The 15675-nt window shown below is 40.8% G+C and overlaps 1 protein-coding gene across 2 annotated transcripts in view; it reads right to left on the bottom strand.

The window, feature by feature from the left end:
• Positions 1 to 1001: 1001 nt before the first annotated feature.
• Positions 1002 to 15675, bottom strand: part of VOPP1 (VOPP1 WW domain binding protein) — a 197517-nt gene continuing 182843 nt past the window's right edge. For both annotated transcript variants that reach the window (XM_077269154.1, XM_077269153.1), the window contains exon 5: positions 1002 to 9577. In XM_077269154.1, the coding sequence (XP_077125269.1) occupies positions 9405 to 9577 (173 nt within the window). In that variant the 3' untranslated portion in view covers positions 1002 to 9404. The remainder of the gene's footprint in view (positions 9578 to 15675) is intronic.

The raw sequence follows: 15675 nt of genomic DNA on the forward strand, positions 1-15675 counted from the left end.
ACAATTGTTCACCGACTAAATACTTTTTTCCCCCACTGTATGTGATTGCTTTCCATTCAAAGGAATAGGCTTACTGTCGGTTTTGCCTAAGAACAATTCTATAGTAAATAATGGTCTATAAACTTGCTTTTTCCAGCATAATGAAACAACAAGTCATAAGGCATGATAAATATGTGGTCGGTGAACAAAACATTGAAATTTTGGGTCTATTACCAGGAAAGGCCCCAGATATCAATCCTTCTGTGGTCAATCCGCAAAAAGCAGGTGAAGAAATAATAAGACAGAAATTGTGATAAACTCCAAGCACTAATTAGTCAAGAAAAGGTTGCCATCAGTCTGAATTTGGCCTAAAAGCTGATATCTAGCATGCAATGTAGAATTGCTGAATTCTTGAAACATAACAGCCAACATAATAAATTTTGCGTCATTGCATAAACTTTGTCAAAAAAGTTTTAAAACTTTTCAAATGCTTATAATTGCACTTCAGTATACCATACACACATCTGACTAAAAGATCTTAACACACGAATGCAGCAAACGTTGTAAAGAGCAAAATTTGTATCAGTCTCAAAACTTTTGGCCACAACTATATACAGCGTATACTAGAAAAATAAAATGAAGTTGCCCTCACCTAATGTCCAAAGAAGCAACTTATACTGGTGCAGGTAAATACACACATGTACACACATTGCTTTTTCTGAAAGTCACCTGAAACGACACGTCACAAAAATATCAGGAATTTTAAAGTTATAAGCTGTAGGAAATGTCCATCATTTACTGTATATTCCAGGGCAGATTTATTTTATTGGTATCCTAATCTCAGTCTGATGACCCAGAAAAGGTGATAATCTAGAAGCCATCTGGTCTTGAAAGTGATGGATTATTGGATTTAGTATCATGGAAGTAACAAAACTACCACAAATTGAGGCTTTCACACGCATTCAGCTTAATGCCAAGAAGAAATAGTCAAGTCATGTAAAAATAAATACACAAAGCATCGCTACTGTGTAAAAGCTTTTAATAAATTGGAGGAAAATAGACTGTTAGGGAAAAAGCACATGTTGCAGATTTTGTTGCAAAAATTTTTGTGTCTGAAAATCAGTTCCATTCATATAAAGGGTTTTTTAGGGGGGGAGAAATTGGACAATTGCAGAAATTTCAGCAACAAAATACGTAGTAAACACATAATGTGTAAACATATCCTTAGGGGTTAAAACAGCAGTACAATAATAACTGTTCAAAAGTAATTCTACTTCTTGTTCCCGCAGATATATGGCACTCCACTTTTTAAAAAAAGATAAAGATAGGGTTCAGCAATAACAGGTATCGTAATGCACGTGCCTTGACCCAAGGACCACACACTTTAAAAGGTCCACTAACCCTTTAGGGTCCAAAAATACAGCTTTTTACCTTAAAAGCACAGCCGTAGGGCTCACTCACACGTCCGATTTTTCCATATGAGTACTATCCTTGGTTTTCATAGCTAGCACTTGTTCCTATGATAGTCTATGGGGCCATTCACATGTCTTTGGTTTTTCACGGACTGAGATGTTCTAAAAAAATTGCGGAGACATGTCCAATTTTGAGCGTCAAATCAAAATTGTCAGTGGTAGTCAATGGATCCGTGAAATATAATGCCACACTTTAAATTTTAACAGATTGTCAGAATGGAGAAGGTGGACACACTTTTTTTTACATTTTTTATTCCTCCACACATAAAAAAATGGATGACACTCAAAATCTGATCAAAATAATGGGTCCGTTTTCTCGTACATGGAAAAATCGGACATGTGAATGAAACGTTAAGCTGCCACATACAGTGTGGAATAGGTGACTCTCAAAATAGTCCGAAAAACAGGTTCTTGGCAATGCAATCACTTTATTAGTTGCAGAAATACACATTTGCAACTCTAATCTTTTGTGTTTTACACAGAAGAAATTGTCCGCCATCTATGTCAACCATCTATATATATTTTTGTCATCCTAGATCACCTTCCATTTCACACATTAAACACTGTCTCCAATTTATATTGCAACATTAAGTATACTTGGAAAGAATTTACAGCAGAAAACATAAACTGGACATAGACCCCCCTCCCCCACCCTTTATAAGGGTGACAGCTTAACATTGTTAACCACTCTACTTACATATGGCCGTGTTCACACAATGCATTTTTTTGCATGAGGGGTAAACACACCAGTTTTACAGCAATTTTGGAAACTCTCAGAAAAAAATGCATCGAGAGGACATTGTGTGAACACGGCCTACACCTACATATGAAATCTGATTTTTATGAAAGTTCAATTATTGCTCTATATAAAGTGGAACTGCAATGAAAAGAAAAAGTTTTGCTTTGACTGAAACAGGTTTTGAGTGTTGATGCAAAAGTATAAACTAAGCACATAGCCTATAGGGCATATGACCCCTATAAAAATTTCATTTGATAATTTGAGTAATTGGTACACTCTGGGCGTCACCAATAATCAGTTCACTATTCCACCTATTGATTTTGCATTTCTAGGCTTTTCTCAGTGGTAATTGACAGTACTGGTCTGAGTGTTCTCTGCAGACGGTGCTCCAGACAAAACACATATAAGAAGGCTGACAGCACTCACTAAGGCCTGTCCCACACGTCCAGATAATTCCGGTACCGGAAACAATCGGTACCGGAATTATCCGTGTCCGTGTGCCCCTACGTTTCTGGTGTACATCAGTGTGGCACACTTGCGGCACACGTGTGCCGCCCGTGTGCCCACTGGGTACCACACGCACCGTGCTGGGTACCACACGTACCAGCATCTGGTGCTGAATCCGCGATTCATATCTTCTGTGCAGCAGCGTTTGCTGCATAGAAGATATGAATAATAGTGTTTAAAAGAAAGATCTATCTGTCCTATGGGAGGTGGAGCCGCATATTCATGACTGTAATCGGCGGCCCCACGTGACCGCATACAGTAGAAGGTGCGGTCAGGACAGGAAGCAGCGACAGCCAACGAGGGAAGTGGTGAGTATTTTCAGAACAGCGGGGGGGCGCACAGGGGGCGGGGGGGGCGCACAGGGGGTGGGAGGGCGTCGGACAGATAGATCTTTCTTTTAAACACTATTATTCATATCTTCTTTACAGCAAACACTGCTGCACAGAAGATATGAATCGCGGCTTCAGCACCATGTGGGGGGGACAGCGCTTACTGTAGCGCTGTCTCCTGCACGCCACACGGAGAACGTCCGTGTGAGGTGCGTGTTTTACACGGACCCATTGACTTTAATGGGTCCGTGTAATACGTGCGCTCCGACGAACACTGACGTGTCTCCGTGTTTGGCACACGGAGACACGGTCCGCAAAAAATCAATGACATCTGCACAGATGCATTGATTTTAATGGGTCTACGTGTGTCAGTGTCTCCGGTACGTGAGGAAACTGTCACCTCACGTACCGGAGCCACTGACGTGTGAAACCGGCCTAAGTTAGGACACCCGCTCTTGATCCACGGAACCTACTCAGAAAATAACAGCAATCAAGAAGAAGTAATAAAAGTACTTGACCTTCTACTGGTCGAAACGTCATACCGTATCATGGCGGAATAAAGCATTTTTCCAACCTCTTGATTCCACCTGGATTGGACGCTGCTCTTATTATTTCTTCTTGATTGGTTACTCCAGAAAAGACAGAGGATGAACATAATTTATTAAGAGGCCTGCTTAATAATTTTGGTATGACTTTACATTCAAGTCTGGCATGAGAACCTCAAATTTTGGTATATTGCCCCCGACAGATTATTTCTGGTGTTAGGTCCTCGTATTGTCACGTTTTAAATAAAGTTGACCCATTGGTACCAACCAATACTGCAATTGTAAAGTTTTAGTGAGGACACTGTTCATGTAAACTCACAACCCAATATGCAATCCAACAAAACTGGAATTTATGGATAAGCAGACTTTCATTAAATATATCCAATTTTTTATGATTGTATGCAATAAGTTCTGAAGCCCACCTAGTGTACAATGCGGTGTATTAAAAAAAAGGTGCTGAATGTTTCCTAATGATTTCTGTTCATATATCAAGAAATCATGCAGTAAAGAATACTAAAGTTAAAGGGGTTGACCACTATATCATAAGTTGTTCTATCTAGTATACTCTTCAACATGGAAATTGCAATACCAATGAGGAAAAGTCGTAGAATTATGGAAATCATACAATTAATGCGAATGTTAATGATATGTAAATGAAACAATTGTAACAATTTTCAAAACTTCAATTTTTTCGAGTATGTGCAACCTATGTATAAATACCTGCACTTACACGCCTTGTCATGCTATTAGTGAGGTTATTAATGATCTGAAGAATGTTCTGCCTCACTGAATGCATGTGGTCATGCTGATCTGCTGCTGGAATGAAGGCTAATGGGGGTCTGGCTACTGTACATTATTCCATCTCACACCATAATTCCGAAAATAGGATTGGTGTGACGTTCCCTCATGAAGGCCTCTTCATGGTGTTGCAGTGTCCAGACCAATCGCCAGCTATTGTTGTGTCCAAGACAAAAACGAGACTCATTGCAGAAGAGACTGATGGATACACCTCTATTCCATCTTCCTTTGCTCCATTCCAGCCTACGGTTTTCATCCAGAGACTATGTGAGCAATGCCATGGAGAGGTCTTCACAAGATAAAGCCACACCTCTTCTACTCAAGGATTTATGATCTGGGGAGGCGTAATGTATAGCCAGACTCTTCTAGTCTTCATTCCAGGTGTACACTAACATCTCAGTGTAGCAACCATTTCTCCATAGTGTCACAGGAGCCATTTTTCACCACAACAATGCCAAGTTGCATGTTGTTATGCTAGTATGAGCAGCCTGTATGGCTTATACGTACTACCATTACCAACAGCATTTCTGGAGATGTCTTCCATCAAGCACATCTTGGACATCAATAGTTGGCAGTTGCAAAGGAGGGTGGCTAGCGGCAGATCTTGATGATTTGTGTGCCCAAGTGCATGTAGTATTGTCCATACTGGACATCTAGGACTTCTCCCAGGAGTCCGTGTTACTGTTCGGGTTCAGCAATCAACAAGCTTTTCCAGTGTGGGCACTTCTGGCTACATTACAGCCCGTCTATTTTGGATAACCAGCCAACAAGGTAAAGCAGACAGCTGGTGGCTGATATTCTCAGGCTGGGTAGATCCATGAATATTTAGCCTTCCCCAGCCTAAAAATAGCAGCTTGTAGTCTCCCTAGAAAAGGCGCATCCATTAGATTTGCTAATTCTGGCATTTTGCTTGGCTCTTCCTGTTTGCCCTGGTGCATTGGCAAGCGAGTAATATTTTGTGGTTGGCACAGCTAACATCAAGCCTAGAGGTTAGTAAAGGAGAGGCATCTATAAGAGACCCACATTTATAACCCTGTTGTCAAAAGTAATAAACACACACAGAGAAAAGTCCAAAACACTCCCGATCCTCTTTTACCCATTTATTACCTTAAAAAATAAAATAATTCAGTGGTCTGCCATAGATCCATCCCACATCCCACGACGATCCCCGACTCTGCAACATCTGGATGCATTGATGAGCAATAACATCTATAATGTGACTGCTCAGTACGGCTGCCGGAAAACACTGACAGTAGCTTGTGAATCCGGATTCTCCAATAAGTGCTGCCATCAATAAGGTTATCCAAGTTCATAGCCGAGGAACTGTGGTAACCTTCCTGACATTACTTCTCTCAGCGTGAGAATTTTCTCATGCTATGAGCTGTGATGTCAGTAAGTTTACCGCAGTTCATTGGCTACAAATTGCAATAAGCTTACTGATGTCAGTACTCTTCACAGCAGCCGGATTCACGCGCTACTGTCAGTGTGTTCTGGACACCGTGCTGAACAGTCACATTACTGATGTAGCAGAGTTGGGGATCAGCACTTCATCTGGATGTAGCGGAGTTGGGGATAGTCATGGGATAGATTTATAGTGAACCACTTTGAATTATTTTATTTTTTAAAGGTAACAAATTGGTAAAAGAGAGTCAAAGAGTGTTTTGTACAATTAAAGGACTTTTCTCTGTGTACTTGTTTATTACTTTTGACTATGGGGTTAGTAATGGGTGTGTCTTAAAGACGCTTCATCATTACTAACACTTGGACTTGATATCAAGGGTCATTACACAGCTGACATCAACTCCAAAACCATTACCCCACTTCCCAACGCACCAGGGCAAGCGAGAAGAGCCAAAGCTAAGCACCAGAATTGGCACATCTAATGTTTGCGCCATTTCTAAGATGGTTGAGGACAGGTGTTGCTAGTTTGGGAGGGGGCCCATATCAATAGGTCCTCCCCAGTCTATTAATATCAGTGCGCAGCTGTCTGCTTAGCCTTTGCTGGTTATTAAAAATAGGGGGGACCCCAAATCATTTTTTTCAGCCCCCCTCTTTTTACTAACCAGTAAAGGCTATGCAGACAGCTGTGATCTGTTATTAATAGTGTGGGAAGCTTCATGGATATTGGCCTCTTCCCAGAATAACAACACCAGCCCCCAGCTGATTGCTTTCCCTCAGCTAGGTATTAAATATAAGGGGGCCCGCTGCACTAATTATATATCTCACTGACATCTTACTTACTATGCACGGATGCCGACTGGTGAATACTCTCATCAGCGTCGCCTTCTTTTGCAGCTGTCAGCGAGACGAATGATGAGAGTAGTAGTCATCAGCCAATGCCTGACTGGTGGTACCCTTTTCCCTGCTGGTCACAGCTGCTGGCTCACATGCTGTCCTCTGTGTGACAGCGTACAAACCACGATACCCAGTGACTGTGATCGGCGGTGACTTCAGTAAGGTTACCGCCAGTCAGAGCCGGTGTTTCCCACTCTTTCACACAGATGACAGGGTGGGAATTGCCAGATTTTTTGGCCCCCCCATTCAATTGAATTGGGATCCACATTCAGGATCAAGTTCTTAAACCATTCTGGTACCCAAACTGACCTTTTTTCATAAAGGGTCTGTTCATCCCTAAAGGTGAACATTCACTTTGAGGAACAAGACTAAGACCGCAAGGAACAGAGCTTGTAGATTGGCACACAAGGTACCGAAGGTCCAGTATTACATTGCTATAGGCACTTTGAAATATTTAATGTGATGATACAATTCTCTATAAATCTGTATGAAATACAAAGCATACAGAGGTATAGTTTTGGTCCATTGATTACTATGTGTATGACTATATGAGTGCCATTGCAACAATTCATACTATAACACTTTCACACTTTCATTCAGTATCCAACGTAGTTTAAGACATGCTTGATATGATGTGTTCTACAACCTCATTGAGTAGCCATGTTTAACATGTCTAACTTTTGGATTGGGCAAATCCAGGGTGCATTTACACTGCATAATTATTATGAACAAGTGTTCCTAGTTTCACGATAATCTTGCAGTCTATAAAGGCTGATGATTACCCGATAAAAAGCAAAATGCATGTTCATTGAGTGAAATTATATTTTTACAAATGTGTGATCTTGCAATGTACAATGAACAATCAGTAATAGTTCATTTGGGCATGGAAATAGACCAAAGTGTGTACAGGTTGCTAGACTATTTTTCTCTATTTAAAAACATAAAGTCTCTTGTCCCATCATTTATCATTCCCCTCCAACTCCTGACCCAGCTGCTCCCTCCTACCCTTTGCATTGATGACTTATGCAGGGAAAAATTGACCACCTGTTCTACTTAGAGCTTAGAAGGATTCAGCTAGTCTGTTTGTAATCATGTGATGTCATAGACCTAATGGAAAAGAGAAGAATTAGCTGGGTACAATACCAAAAGGAGCAATTGTAAGTGCACAGTGCTATGTAATATGATGATTGCAATATATTAAGAGGATACAAATTTTCATGTGAGGAGGGCTTCTTTAATGATGAATTTTGTTCAAGAAATTTCTGAAAATGATAATGAATTTTTTTCCTGAATCTCGTTGCTTTGGCAATAAGCATATGCTTTTCTGAAAGTTCCAATAAGATGAATTCAGATTTTGCTGCAGACATTTCTGCCACTGTTTTAGTGTGTGATTTCCCCCTATTTTGGCTCTTTCACAAGTCATATTTTCTTATAGAGTGATATCCATGTTTTTCACTCATACCTATAATAGTGTATGTGGTAGTTCACATGTCCATTTTTTTTCCCCCTGACCAAGTAGTCTCCACAAAAGCACAAACACTTGTCAATATTGATCCAAGTGTCAGATCTAAATTGCCAATGCAAATCTATGGATCTGTGATAAAACTGTACAGCACTCTGATGCCATCTGTCTTCTGTCTGTTTTTAACAAACCGGTTGATAGAAGAATCTTGAGAAACCTGCATCATTTTTGTTTTTCATCCAAGAAAAACTGTTCAAACTCTGATCAAACTTTAATGGTAAAAACTGACACTGACCAAACTTTGATGGTAAAAACTAACACTGACCAAACTCTGGTGACACTCTGACAAAAGACACTCAGACCATTCTTTTTTGCATAAAAGAAAAATCACTGTTTATGTGCCCTGAATTACTTCTAGCTACATTAAGAATATTTAACTTTCTGCCTAAAATGACATGATTCTGTCTTTCCCAAAATAATCTCTATTGTGTCACTAAAATGAAACTTCACTATATAGTCCAGCAATGTATCATTTAGCACCATCACTTCATTACACTTCATGCTATCTTTTGGACTTTTATTTTTCATAGGTGATCTTTGAGTAGCCATTTCCTCCTTTGACATGGTTTTATCTAAATTGTTATGATGATTATTTCTATAATATATCTTTATGAGCTCTGTATACAGTGCATTGAGCTCTGAAATCCACAGTAGAGAATTTGAGATGTGAGTTTGTCACATGAACTTGTTGCCATTTGTAAGGTCCCTTTTATTACTAGGCAAAACAGAACAAACATAATGACTAATAGCAGAAACCTAAACTTTTTATGAAAAACACAACTTATCCAACATGGTTTCCATGAAGAGCATGCCTTTTATTGTAGATACTGCATATTCTGCTAGCACTCGAGAATAATAGGCAAACTAGGCGACGATATGTACTGTACACCACCAGCATAGATACAATAAAAGAGCTACGTACTAAGGAACGTGTAGAAAAAAAATAAATTAAACTAGAAAAAACTGCTTTCTTAGCAATGGAGGAGCGCAATTAATCATCATACCCCATGCTAGTGCCAAGACGTTAACATAAACTGTAATTCTGAAAAATTGTCATGACTGCAATCATGTTACAGCATTACTGTCCCCTCTAACCAGATCTGGGCTTCCAATACTTCATACCAATAGATCAATCATCATGCCAAGAGAGAGTCCTCCTCATGGTAAAGTTGTAAAAAGTCAGATATTAGAAAAAAAATTGCCAAGTGCAAAATTGCTTCATTTGCAAGATTTCACCACTTGCTCGTAAGGTGGTGGAGGTGTGTTGTAGTAGGACGGAGGCGGTGGGAAAGCTGGGTTTCCTTGAGGGGAGTTTGGCTGCATGTGAAATGAAGGTGGGGCTGGGTTTCCCCCTGGATCAGAATAATATGGCATTCCTGGCTGTTGAGGTCCTGCAATATAAAATTAAATACATCAGATAACTGTCCCATATTAGGAGTTCAGACTATCAACACCACTGACATGCAAAAATGACTTTTACACAAAGTTGGAATTACCTTGAGTCAAACTAAACTGCATTAAGTTTCAGGCTGCACTACTTTTTTATTCATGTTCACACCCGCTGATATACATTGTGAAATTTTCTTATGTGAAGGTGTCCCTCCTACTAATACATGCTGGATGTGAGGCCTGTGTGGACAGGATGCTGCCGCCCTCACTACTTCTCGTGTATTAGCACAGCTTTAGTCCTGTACTGCATCATGATTCTACAGTCTATGGCTACAGTCACACCATCAGTATTTGGTCAGTATTTCACATCAGTATTTGTAAGTCAAAACCAGAAGTGGGTGATAAATACAGAAGTGGTGACGTGTTTCTATTATACTTTTCCTCAGATTGTTCCACTCCTGGTCTTGGCTTACAAATACTGAGGTAAAATACTGACCAAATACTGCTAGTGTGACGGCAGCCTATGAGGGATATCTGTAGAGGGATACACTGTGCTGATAGATACTGAGGCTACAGTCACACTATCCGTAATTGGTAATTGGTCAGCATTTCACATCAGTATTTGTAAACCAAAACCAGGAGTGGGTCAAAAATGCAGCATTGTTCCAGGTGTTTCTATTATACTTTTCCTCTAATTGTTCCTCATCTGGTTTTGGCTTTCAAATACTGATGTGAAATACTGATCAAATTATTGATAGTGTGACTGTAGCCAGATGCTGAGGAACGAGGGATATTCTCCCTCCCTGTGCAGAGTTCTCTCCTTTCTCTCTACACTGCAGACTGTCCTGTTTGTCTGCTTCAACTCCTCTATACACTCTAATACAATTCAGCTTGTGTGATTTGCTCTTTGTAAAGGCTAGGGTTGTTTCCTTCCTCTCAACACTGGTATCTGCCCCATACCACTTTTTTCTTCTCATTGTAAGGCCGGTGTCATACTAGCAGTATTTGGTCAGTATTTTACATCAGTATTTGTAAGCCAAAACCAGGAGTGGGTGATAAATGCAGAAGTGGAGTATATGTTTCTATTATACTTTTCCTTTATTTGTTCCACTCCTGGTTTTGGCTTACAAATACTGATGTATAATACTGACCAAATACTGCTAGTGTGATGGCAGCCTAACACTTAGACCGGTTTCACATGTCCTGATATTTCCGGGACCGGAATAATATGGTACCAGAGATGACAGTGTTTGTGTGTCCGTGTGTGTAATATTTGTGGCACACGTGTGGCAACCGTGTGCCTCCCATGTGCCGCATCAGTACCACATGGACGGGCACCAGGGAAGAAGCGCTATAGTAAGCGCTGTTCCCCGGGGCCTGGTGCTGAAAGTGCCTCTCATTTTACTCCCCTGCTCTGCCGGCGATCAGCATTAGAGGGGAGAATGATGAGAGTTATATTCAAATGAGAACAATGACAGCAGGAGTTTGCTGATGGGGCCATTACTCCCATCAGCCTCCTGCTGCCACTAATAACAATGACAGCCGGAGCGGCTGACGGCAGTATTCCTCACCCGCCGCCTTCGCTATAAGTAGGTGAATGAAAAACCAGGCGTGGGTTCCCCTCTATTTTCTATAACCAGGCAGGAAAAACTCACAGCTGGGGGATGCAAACATCAGCTGTCAGCTTCAGCAAGGCTGGTTATCAAGAATAGATGGGTCCCCATGCTGTTTTTTCAATTATTTAAATTATTTATTTAGATTAAAAAATGGCAGATGTCCCCCATTTTTGACAACCAGCCTTTCTAAAGCTGACAGCTGGGGGCTCGTATTCTCAGGCTGTTAAGGGGCCATTAATATAGGCCTCTGGAGCCTAAAAATAGCAGCCTGCAGCTGCCCAGAAAAGGTGCAGCTATTAGATGCGCCAATTCTGGCGCTTGGCCCGATTCTTCCTACTTGCCCTGTAGCTGTAGCAAGTGGGGTTCATATTTGTGAGGTTGATATCACCTTTGTATTGTCATCAAGCCCACAGCTTAGTAATGGAGAGGCATCTATAAGACACCTATCCATTACTAATCTTATAGCTACTTGGTAAATAAACACACAGCCAGGATAAAGTCTTTTATTAGAAATAAAACAAAACCCAGTTTTCCATTTTTATTTAAAAGTAACAAACACAGTTATACTCACCAAACATCTAATTCCACTGAAGCCTTTGTCTCCTGTAATAAACCAAAACCTGGCTGGTTATAGAAAATAGAGGGGAATCCACACCGGGTTTTTCATTTATTTATTTACAGCACTGGTGCCAGCTGAATACTCCCATCAGACACTCCTGCTGTCACTGTTATTAGCGGCAACTGGTGTAGGCTGATGGGAGTAATAGTCCCATCAGCAGCTGCCTGCTGTCATTGTTCTCACTTGAATATAACTCTCATCATTCTCCCCTGCTTGCGCTGTCTGACAGACACGTCAATGTGTTTTACTCACGGACACACGATCCGTTGAAACACACTGAAATGTGCATAAACCCATTCACTTGAATGTATCTATGCGTGTCAGTGTCTCCGGTACGTGTGAAAAACTGTGCGTGTGAAAGCTCTAGCCCCTGCCCCTATCTGAAATGAAGCGTCATTGGTGACACTCGTTTCAGGGGCTGTGAGGGCTACTTAGGGTGCAATGATAGTATGGTGTCTATTAAAAGGGCTATGATACAGGGTGGGGGCTACTGTGAGGGCCATCATACACTGTGGGAGCTAATGTGGGGCCATAATACTATGTGGGGTGCATAATACAGTGTGGGGTATACTGTGGGTACAATTATACAATGTGAGGGCTACAGTGATGCCATTGTACAGTGTGGGGGGTTATCAAACAGTGGGGGGCTACTAAGGTGCATTATACTGTGTGGGTGTTACTGAAGGGCCATTTTTCCAGTGTGGGGGTCATTATGCACTGTGAGAGCTACTAAGGAGCCATTATACAGTGTGGAAAGTAAAAATACAGAGCACTCACATACAAATGGGCGGACCCCTGGATGTTCGGGTCTGACGGGTTCGGCCGAACAGTTAAAAATAAGTTTGGGTTTGGGTACCAGGACAGTACTCAGACCCGAATCCGAACCCCATTCACTTGAATAAGGGGCTCGAACATCCAGTGTTTGCCATGCTGTTATGTGCATGACAGCGCGGCAAACACTGCTTTTGATCGGCGGTAAAATGATTACCGCCGGTCAGAAAGCCGCAGTTCCCACGCTGTCTAATGACAGCATGATCCGGCAGCTGAGATTAGAGGTATAAAGTTTACCTCCCGTCACTGGCATCAGCTGATGGGACTACTGCTCCCATCAGCCGGCGTCTGCTGCCGCTAATAACAGCGAGTGCAGGTGCGGCTAATGGGAGTATTCATCAGCTGGCGCCTGCGCTCTAAATACATAATTTAAAAAAATTGAGTGGGTTCCCCTGTATTTTTGATAACCAGTCAGACAAAACTGACAGCTGGGAGCTTCAACCCTCAGCTGACAGCTTTAACAAGGTTAGTTATCAAGAATAGAGAGGTCCCTACGCTGTTTTTTAAAATTATTTAAATAAATAATTTTTAAAAAATGCTGTGGTATCCCCCCATTTTAGACAACCAGCCTTGCTAAAACAGACAGCTGGGGGTTGGTATTCTCCGGCTGGTAAGAGGCCATAGATATTCCCCCACGGCTAAAAATAGCAGCCCACAGCTGCCCAGAAAAGGCGCATCTATTAGATGCCCCAATTCTGGCGCTTTGCCTGACTCTTCCCACTTGCCCTTTAGCAGTGGCAAGTGGGGTTCATATTTGTGTGGTTGATGTCACTTTTGTATTGTCCGGTGACATCAAGCCCACGGCTTAGTAATGGAGAGGCATCTATAAGACACCTATCCATTACTAATCCTATATTGTAAGTAAACACATAGCCGAAATAAAGTCTTTTATTTAAAATAAAAATTTCCTTTTTAATTTAAAAATAACAAATACAGTTATACTCACCTAACACCTAATTTCATTGAATCCCTCATCTCCTGTAATAAAACAAAACTAAATAAACAATATCCCTCACCTCTCCGATGTTCACTATCCATGGCTCCTTACCAGCCTGAGAATTCCAGCCGTCAGCTATCTGCTTTAGCAAGGCTGATTGTCAAAAGTGGGGGGACCCCACATTTTTTAAAATCATCTATTTAAATAATTAAAAACACCGCTGTGGGGACCCCTCTATTCTTGATAATCAACCTTGCTAAAGTTGACAGCTGAGGGTTGCAGCCCACAACTGTTAGTTTGCCTGGCTGGTTATCAAAAATACAGGGCCATTTTTTTTATTATAATTTATTTAAAGCGCTGCCGCCTGCTCTTACTGTTATTAGCGCCAGAAGTAGTCCCACCAGCTGATGCAAATGACCAGAGGTAAACTTTATACCACCAATCACAGCTGCGGGCTCACACCGTCATTTGACAGCGTGGGAACGGCGGCTGTCTGACCAGCAGTAATGATTTTACCGATCATCAGAACCAGTATTTGTCGTGCGGTCATGCACCTGGTGTTTCAGGGGGGCCAAACCCAAACAGTAACATGGACTTCCTGGTGAAGTCCATGTTCGGCGTACGTGCCCGAACAGTAGGTGTTTGGTACGGATGCCGAACTTTACTGTTAGGGTTCGCCCATCTCTACTCTCATATATTCTTTGCTTTTTATTGAATCCATATCAATTGTGACTTCTCAAAAAAAACAAAAAACTGTGAGCTTTTAGTTTTAACATTTCGGCTGATCCCAAACCTGGTTCACACAGAGTCACACTGATCAGATGAGGGAAGGATACTCTCAAAAACAATTAAAAAGTTCTTAAAAAATTAGGTGGATCAGTGATATCATCTACACGTAATTTGGCTTATTCTTCTCATGCTTACAGTATGTAGATCTCTTAACAGTACTCTAAGTTCCATCTCACGTTTCAGAAACCTACAGATCATTTAACTTCCTGCGGTTGTGCATGCTTATTCCAATCATTTAAGGAACCGTGTGAATAATGAACTGTCCCCTTGTTTACTCAGTGAACTGTTTAAGTAAATGAATTAAAATTGATTAGAATAGACACACACAGGACTAATTACTGCCAATCTGGCTGCATTAAGACAATTCTACAAAGAAGCCGAGCAATCAAATGCCTTCACAGTTATCAGAAAAACTGATTTCCAATTATCAAAAGAGCTTAGTAGAGCTTAGTAGAGCTTAGGATTTCCTGCTTTGAGGCAATTTTTTAAACTGTCATGAGCAACCACTTAAAGGGAATTTGTCACCAGGGTTTTGCTACTCTATCTGAGAGCAGCACGATGTAGGGGCAGAGACCCTGATTCCAGCAATGTATCACTTATTTTACTGGGCTCTGCTGCTCTTATTAAAAATTGATTAATCTGCTACTGATCTAGCAGTTCTCTGATTGCTGAGCTCTCTATAACCTCGCCCACACCACTGCACAGCACAGGCAGCTTTCTGTGTACACTGTGCATAAGCAGAAAGCTGCTGATCAGTGCTGGGGGCGTGGTTGGACTACCTGACAGCAGGCCAAATAGTCTGCTAGTAATAATCTCCTGCTGATACAACAATGATTTTATAAAAATTACCTTTAGCAGATTAGTAAGTGACTCATTGCTGCAATCAAGGGATCTGTCTCTACATTTTAATCTTCTTAGATTAAGTAGCAAACATCTGGTGACATATTCCCTTTAAAATGTGAACTCTATTAAAAATTACTGTTCATAAAAGGCATGTAAATAAAAATATAGCGGGACAAATGTTATGGAATATTATATAGATTATAAATATTATAGATTATGGCATTTTTTATAGTGTATTAATTAAATTAATTAAATTATGTCTCACCAAGCTAGTCACTGCATCATCAAAGAGGAGTTAAAAAAAAATATGATAAAGGCTAGATAGATATAAAGAGATACATCAGGCTATTTTTGTATTTATTATTACCCTCAGTTCAGAGCAATAATCATACTTCAACACTCAATATTGATTCAGTTTTCCTTAAAGAGACAGTCCCAGAAAAACAAATGAAAGTTAATTTGTAA

Source organism: Ranitomeya variabilis, chromosome 6, assembly GCF_051348905.1.
Source record: "Ranitomeya variabilis isolate aRanVar5 chromosome 6, aRanVar5.hap1, whole genome shotgun sequence".
Taxonomy (NCBI): Eukaryota; Metazoa; Chordata; class Amphibia; order Anura; family Dendrobatidae; genus Ranitomeya; species Ranitomeya variabilis.